The following is an 8,550-nucleotide window of genomic DNA, read 5'->3' on the forward strand; positions in this document are numbered from 1 at the left end:
GTGTGTGTGTGTGTGTGTGTGTGTGTGTGTGTATGAGAGAGAGAGAGAGAGAGAGAGAGAGAAAGAGAGAGAGAATTAGTTGTAGGGTGTATGTAGAGTATATTTATGATCAGTGTGGGTCAATACTGAATGACTGTAAAGGAAGAAAAAATTTAAGCTTTTAGTTTTTCCCATATGCCAAAAGCAGAATACGATTATAGTATTCTGTATAGACTGAAATTATTTGCTACAAGGATCTTTTCTCCCTTGTTACTACTCATAAATGGAAACAAAATATAGGACAAAAAAGTATACTTTAAAAGGCTTTTATTGATTCAAAACTGATATACTTTAAAAATATTATCCTCAAAGAAAAACCAGGATAACCTAGAAGAGAATTCCTTTTACACTCATTCCTTTAAAGTCAGCCTCTAAATTGATGATTTAAAGTGATGCGTGCCTTCCCAAATATAGGACAGTGATAAATAGCCACTTATTGCCTGAAAAATTTCACTCTAAAATATTCAGATAATTTTAAGCATCGTTTATGTAGAATGAAGTACTAGATCTTGGTAAAAAATATAACCTTCTGACTTTATTACTTAGCTAACACAAAGAAAGTATATCTCTCAAGAGAGAGTTGTTTCAAACAATTTGTTTGCAACTGATAATCTTATGAGTTGCAATTGCGAAATCCAATTATCAATTATCAATTATTAATCTATTATCACATTTAATGCCTCCGATAGATCTTTAGCACTACTTTAGATCAATGTTGGAAGGTACTTGTGATAAGATTACATTATTATCTTTGTGATTTTAAAATATGAAGCACGTTATTCCTATGTTATGTGTCAAAATGAATGTTGTCAAAGACTAAAAAGATGACCTAATTAGATTGTAATTAAATACAGGTCTGATTACTTTTCTGGTTTCATTTAATAGGGTCCTCTTGGGATATCTGGCTCTCCTGGTTTTCCAGGGAATCCTGGAATGAAGGTAAGATATTAATCTATTTAATTCTACTGGATTACATGAGTCCCAAAGTGAAGAATGTAGAGAAAAAAATAAAGAAAATAAAAAAGTGAAATTAACTATATAAAGTGTAATTAAAGGAAAATTACTTATAATCATACAATTGTAGTATCAAAGAATCTGTTGTGTTAGGACTCTAAAACCAGAACATTAAACTAGTTATAAAGGATAAGAACTTTAAACTGAATTGGAAATTTGTTCTTGGATAGCGTGCCTAGGAGTGATAAACAGCAGAATGTTCTAAAGAATAGAAGGTTAAAATAAATCAGAGGTTGTTAAAAGGCTGTTCTTTCACACAGTGCTGGCTACCCACCCCTTGTTTTATGGAACTGTTAAAGGAATGGGCAGGGAGGATGTTTGGCTTTCTGTGTGGGAATAGATAAAAGTACTCTGCTGGGATGACTTACAATTGTAGCAAGTCACAATTTGTTCTTTCTCTCAGTTCTTTGGGATAAATTCAAGGATTACAGTAGGCGGATATTAAGATTATATCAGCTAAGTCTGATTACTCCTCACACCCAGTTTTCCTTTGTCAATAATTTTCTTCATCTTAAAGAAGAGATTTATTCACAAGATGCTGCTGTACAAAAATGACTGTGGCCTTGGGCAGCACCTCACCCTCTAAACATTGTTTTCTCATGGAATTTTGTTGAGGACTAAGTAAGATAATCTATGTAAATCCTTAGCATAGTGCCTGATGCAGAGACATCCTCAGTATAGGTTCATGCTTCTTATTAGTAGGACTACTCAAATTGGATTGAATTTAGAAACTAACCAAAAATGAAAAATAAAAAAAAGTTTGTTGCTGATGTTTCAAATGGTCTTTGAAATGTGAGAGGCACCAAGTCAGATTATTCTGAAGGCTCTCTGTCTCTAATGCAGTATTTAAACTGTGCCACAGGGGTGTGGCTGCTTTAAAATGACACCTTAAGTCATCTCACTAACCCGTTTCTGCTTTCCCTGAGAAATAAGTGTGAACTCAAGGGATGCGATTTTCTTCATTTCCCCTCTGAATCCCATCTGCTTTCTGAAGTCCTAATCTTACTACCACTGACTCTGGCCCCAACCTCACTATATCCCCCTCACCCCCATCAAAACATGCAAAATCCCTCCCCTCTTCATGTGAGACCTCAACCCCCCATTTAAGCTGTGGCTAGGGAAATAAGGAAAGAATACTCAAAAAACCTAGGATGATGCATTAGCAGAAGGGGATTTCTGCTTCTACTGTGGCAGCTAGGTAAGACTTCACTAGCAATCACAGTTTATACAACTTTTCACTCTGGATACCTCTCTCTCCTCCTGAGTTTTTGTACTACTGATTTTTGACTACTGAAAGCTGCTTAATAAAGCTCAGACATCAAGCACAACTGTTTCTCTGAGAAATTGCTTCCCGGTTTTGGCCTCGTTCTCCCCATCGAAAAGTCCCCATGTCTTTGTTTTTGGCCAGGATTCTGCTATTCCTATAAGGTTCTACCATGCTCTCTGGCTCTCTGGATGAAGAATAAACTTTCACATCCAGTTTTCTGCATTTCAGTGAAGGGTGATAAGGATTCAACATGCTTTATGGATACCAATGAGCCCTCTAAGGCTTAGAATTTTAGTTTTCTAACTCCCCCTAGGAGTGGGTCCACATAGGTACATAATATGCCAGATAAAACACAGAAAACAAGTTAGCTTTAAGTTTCAGGAAAACCAAGAATAAATTTTTAGAATAAGTGTGTCCTAGGTATTGCATGAAACAAACTTATACTAAATGTTGTTTGTCATTAGAATTAAAACTTAACTGGGCACCCTGCATTTGAGCCACTCTTGTATTGAAATAAAGGTTACCTTGACCGCTTCCTCCTGCTCCTAATACTGGCTTTTAAAAAAATATCTTTTAATTCCTACCCCCCAAAAGTGTGTCTTCTTCAGCAAATAAGATTTTGTTTCTATGTTGCCAAAATTCAAATTCATTAGACAATTTGTAGCACAGGTGTTTTCCACTTTCCTGATAAATGCTTCCCTGAAGGTCAATGGAATTGAATTTTTACAAATCAAATCATATCTTATACTCCTAAACGTGAGTCGTATCTCTTATGTAACAAGGAAATACTTACTTGTTCTGTAATGATGATATAAAATTTTATATAGATTTTTTTATAATGAGTTTTACACATTTAGAGAAATATTGTTTGAATCCTGCATCACATTTTAGCTGTTATTGTTTTTTTTTTTTTTTTTTGAGACATTAGGAAATAAATTGATTTTTCTTCTGATGCCCACATCAAGTATGGTGCATCACTAGACTTGAAAAATTTAGGCTTACATTTAACAGAGACAACTGCAAGCATGGTGGATCGGGTCAATTTCTCTCCCTCATTTGATTTGTGTTGTTTAAAGAGTCTGAATGTCCTTCTGCTGTTTATATTGAAGTGGGCTTGAAGGACCTGAAAATTTGTCTAAGAACATGTTAAAAGCAAACTGTAGGGGAAGAATATCTACTGTCATTCTTTGAGTAACTTGGTAGTGCCTGGTGTAGGGCTGTTTATAGTTTTTCATTATGAATCTAGATTTTCTCAAATGTTAAATACCTAATAAATGAAAAAATCTGATAGATGTGGTTAAAAGAAAAAACTTCTAGATTTTGTGGAGGTTCAGAGGAGAAAGAACGTAAGCTGACCCTGGTGGATGTGTAGGATGCTATAACTGGAGATTGGGATGTGAAGAATATTCCTAGTTAAGAAGCCACCAGCATTCTCACATAAGAAGTGGGTGGGGAGGTGAGTCCACTCCTTACACTAGGTGAGGCACACATCCCTGGTAAACTTCTTTGTGCTCTTGGCCCCTGTAAATATTTAGTTTAAAATGTAAAACTCCAAAAAAGCAATCAACTTTGTACCACACTACTGTTATATTTTTCTTAAATTAACATTTCCCCTTGCACCCCTTTAGGGAGATGCAGGTCCTACTGGGGCACGAGGCCCTGAAGGTCCTCAGGGGCAGAGAGGTGAAACTGGGCCACCAGGTCCAGTTGGCTCTCAAGGTCTTCCTGTAAGTATCTTCTATCCTATCTAAAAACTTGCCCAGGAAACTGGAGACTTTTTATAACATCAGAGCTAATGCAGCCTATTTTAATATATTCTCTTTGAATTCTGAATGAGTGCTTAAAACTCATGAAAAAACACATTTCCTTTGTCAACTTTGCCTATCTTATGTAGAAGGGAATTAGACATAGAGGTGATTTTTATGATATAATGGTGGTCAATTTATTTTTTTGCAATTTTTTTGCCTCCTCTTGGAAGATGGGTGGACATCTGAGTATGTGTCTAGATATCCCTTAATATTTCATGATTTTTTATGTGCCTTTTAGGGTGCAATGGGAACTGATGGTACACCTGGTGCCAAAGGCCCAACGGTGAGTAACTGCATTTATGTCACGTGAAGTTCAAATGGACATGGTCCTTTGGACATTGACCCTGGACTGCTACCTGAGCTTCTGCTCATCATGCCATTCTTGCTGTCTGATAGGGCTCTCCAGGTGCATCTGGACCTCCTGGATTGCCAGGGCCCCCTGGATCTCCAGGACCTCAGGGTAGCACTGGACCTACGGGAATTCGAGGCCAACCGGTAATGTATTTGAAACAAATATTATCCTTTACTGTAATCCAACAAAGAGAGCCAAGAGAAATCATATGTGATGTGATACAATGACACATGAATAATGTGACACACAAATGAGGGAAATGAAAATTAGAATCTTTGTAAAGTGAAAGTCAAACATTAATGTGCAATTTAAATGTTTGAATTCTGAATGGAACATTATTGCAGTATGTTGAATTTTAGTGTTTTTAAATTTAAAATAATATAGTCATAAATTCATTGGTCATGTTATAGAATTCTGTAAATAGTTGAATGATAAATGTCATGAAAATATATCGCAAGCCAGTGTGAGGAAATGTGGAGGTTTAATAGAGATTTATAATGACAACTTGGTTAAAAATGGGCTCAACAGCTATTTCTTTTTTTTTTTTGTCGTTTTTGTGACCGGTAAGGGGATGCAACCCTTGGCTTGGTGTTGCCTGTACTGTGCTCAGCCAGTGAGTGCACTGGCCATCCTTATATAGGATCCGAACCCGCGGTGCTCCCAAGTGCTGCACTCTCCCGAGTGTGCCACGGGGCCGGCCCTCAACAGCTATTTCTTGAGAGTTATTATTGAAGAGTGATTCAACATATTGTTCAAATTGAATGAGTTTCCATAAGAAATTATTTATTTGGAAAAATATTGTTATAAGCCATAAGAAATAAACATATTGAGAAGCTTTATGTTTATATAGCTTTTAGCTTAATGTATAAAAATAAAAACTTTCTTTCCTAGTACTACTTTAAACAAATATTTTAGATTCTGTTCCAAGTAATGTGGTCATGCTGATAAATCCTTTTTAAGGGTTGGTAACAGATTTATTAAAACATGAGTGTTGCTGGTATGTCACATTTGATTTTATCATGTTCTGAACTTAAGTACCTGGTTCCTGCAACATAAACTACAGTTTGTGTTTAAGGACACATATACAGAAAATCCCAGAACACTCCAAAGGTGAAATGCCCTATCTGAAGTTGCCAAAATCTCAATAAATAGAACATTAACATAAAATTATTTTGATTCTTGGTGAACAATTTTATATTCTAAAATAAACCCTTAATAGATTTATCTATGGAAGTTGTCATTGTTGGTTCTAATTTTAATTATCAAATTTGAATAACTGAATAATAATGATTCTAGTACGTATGAAAAAATTGTAAACTAAATATCTTGAAGACCACTGTGAAATAAACTGCTACCAAATTGCATAGGATATTATAAAAATTCACATATTCTGCAAGATTTGCAAAATTTTAAAAATGATTTTTATTATACTACTGATTCAATACAACTCAGCTATAGAGAATTTTTAAAGCTTATTCACTGTAATAAATTAGAGCAGGTTGGCTTGGTTAAATGTTCTGGTTCTTAGCAAGTATTGATATTTTTATTTTAGGGTGACCCAGGAGTTCCAGGTTTCAAAGGAGAAGCTGGCCCAAAAGGGGAACCAGTAAGGCTTCACTTTTTTTTTTAATGATAAGAGCATAAATATTGTTGAGAAGTGTACAGCTCAAAATGATCAAGTATTTAAAATAATAACAACAAGAATTATAATAGCTTGGGATGGAAGTAGTTTGTTCAATATACTTCAATACGTGTGACAGACTTCATTAAATGAGTTTTCCAGCTGTAACCCACTTGTCTGATGGCTCTTTCTGGTGACTGTCCTTCTATTTTTAATAGGGGCCACATGGTATTCAGGGTCCAATAGGCCCACCTGGTGAAGAAGGCAAAAGAGGTCCCCGAGGTGATCCAGGAACAGTTGGTCCTCCAGGCCCAGTGGGAGAAAGGGTAAATTTAAATAATAAATTACATTCTTATAGTTGTGGGGGAATTACATGAGTCAGTTTGGGGGTAGTAAAGAAAACTAGAGCAGTTAAGATAAATGCTTGCAGGTGCCTCGCACTGTTGGTTCCTCGCCACCGGGGACCAACAACACAGGGCGGGAGGGGACCCCGGACCAGCCGGCGGTAACCTCTTGTGGGGCTGAGCGGGATGATGAGTGTCGCAGGCCCGATCCCCTCTGCGCTTCGGCCCCGGGGACAAAGAAAGAACACCGAGCCAGGAGAGCGGTCAAAGCCGGAACTCTGTTTATTACAGCAAGCAGGGGTTTTTATAAGGTACCAGGGGCGGGGGAGCTCTTATCCAATAGGGAGTTGACACACTGCTACCCGGGAGGAGGGGTGAGGACAGAGCAGGCGGGAAAAAAGTGCAGAGTCACCGTACCCCGGAAGTTAGTTCTTTTAAGTTTTGAGTTCTCCGCTTAGGTTTCGGTTTCCCAGAATCAGCCCGAAGCAAGTTTAAAATGGCTGAGGTACTTTCCCAAAATGGCTGGCGGCCCGGGCGTAGCCCAACATCGCACAGTTTGGCTTTGTTATCTGGGAGTAAAAGGAGCCAACTGTCTAATCATTCTTCATTCATGTGTTCAACTAATATTTATTGAACAACTTCTTTATGGCAATTTGAGGTATTGGTGCTTGGGATACACCAGTGAACAAGAAGGCTATGGTTCCAGTCTTCATGTCAGGGTTAGTAAACATTAGTGGGGAGGTAAACAATAAAAAAGTCAACAGGTAAGTAAAAACATATCCACACATTTTAACAAGTCCTATATACACATTAAGTAACAGGGTGATGTGGTAGAGCATAACTACAGGTATATGTCAGTGGGATAAAGTTAGATTAGGTGGTTAGGATATAGGGACCTCTGAGATGACAGCATTTTAGCTGAGACCTGAAGATGAGGATGAGCCAGCAAGAGAACTTGGGAACAAGAACATTCCTAGCCGAGGGAAAAGCAACTGCAAACCAGGAGGCCAGAAAGAACTTAGTGATCTTAAAGCTCAAAAGAGGCTGCTGGGACTGTAGTGCAATGAAACAGGTCTGAAAGGGATCACAATAATCTCTCATTTGTATAGAGCTTCAGAGAATGCAAAGGGCTTCACATACAAGACAACATTAATGCATGTCATTGTTGACATTTTCATTGCTGTAGATCATGACTTTGCCTCTCATATTAGATATCAGTTCTTCTCTGTTTACAATAGATTGTTAGAGTATTTTTTTCATTTGAATAATTATTTGGATTAGTGCTTAATATATTCTTCAAAATTTAAAATTTATCTTGTCTACTCAGATTTTATTTTCTTATTCATATCTATTGCTGTGTTGGTTTGATCATAGCCCCTATAACCTTCTATTACTAAAATTAGAAAATTACCCGTTTGTACGTTATAAAAATATCAACAACAATTAAGAATCACATTTTGGTTATTTGTAGGGTGCTCCTGGCAATCGTGGTTTTCCAGGCTCTGATGGTTTACCTGGGCCCAAGGTGAGATTACCCCATCAATGTTGGTATTCATGTGGGTGGTGCTCCAAAGGATGCCATTTTCCAGAGTGGTCATCCAGCTGTGGCCCACATGGGTCCAGATCCAGAAAGGAGATGGACACACGTGAGGCCTACCCCAAACTCCTCTTGTGCAATTTCTGCATTAAGAGGTCTAGGGGAGAAGGATGATAGAGGAATTTGGGAGTTTTTTCCAACTTTTCAGGGACATTCCTAATAAGAATAGGTTATAGAACTTTAGCTTATATATGTTTTTTTCTTTAGTTTTTAAATATATAATTATGTATATTTTGTACATATATATTTTCCTTTAAAGAATTTGGACTCTTTTAAAGTTCTGTTTTTTAAAAAAAATGTGTTATTGGAGTGAGCCTGTAAACATAACTTTCATTAGTGAATGATGAAAAACCTCTACTGTATAAGAAATCCAAATTAGAACAAAATGTGCAATGACATTGTTTTCAAAGAAGGCTTTGTAACTATTTTGACAAAATATTTGTGTGTAATATTAGTGCCTTGATTTGTAAACAAGAATTTTATTGATGCTTGCTTTTGTTTCTCTGCA

General features: G+C 36.9%; 1 protein-coding gene across 1 annotated transcript in view; it reads left to right on the forward strand.

The window, feature by feature from the left end:
• COL5A2 (collagen, type V, alpha 2) overlaps positions 1–7,970 on the forward strand; it is a gene marked incomplete at its 3' end in the record, with an annotated part of 112,042 nt that extends 104,072 nt beyond the window's left edge. The window contains exons 18-24 of the mRNA XM_008593490.1: positions 925–978; positions 3,949–4,047; positions 4,367–4,411; positions 4,525–4,623; positions 6,033–6,086; positions 6,320–6,427; positions 7,917–7,970. Of these exons, the coding sequence (XP_008591712.1) occupies positions 925–978; positions 3,949–4,047; positions 4,367–4,411; positions 4,525–4,623; positions 6,033–6,086; positions 6,320–6,427; positions 7,917–7,970 (513 nt within the window). The remainder of the gene's footprint in view (positions 1–924; positions 979–3,948; positions 4,048–4,366; positions 4,412–4,524; positions 4,624–6,032; positions 6,087–6,319; positions 6,428–7,916) is intronic.
• Positions 7,971–8,550: the final 580 nt, after the last annotated feature.

This window comes from Galeopterus variegatus, unplaced genomic scaffold, assembly GCF_000696425.1.
Source record: "Galeopterus variegatus unplaced genomic scaffold, G_variegatus-3.0.2 Scaffold158, whole genome shotgun sequence".
Taxonomy (NCBI): Eukaryota; Metazoa; Chordata; class Mammalia; order Dermoptera; family Cynocephalidae; genus Galeopterus; species Galeopterus variegatus.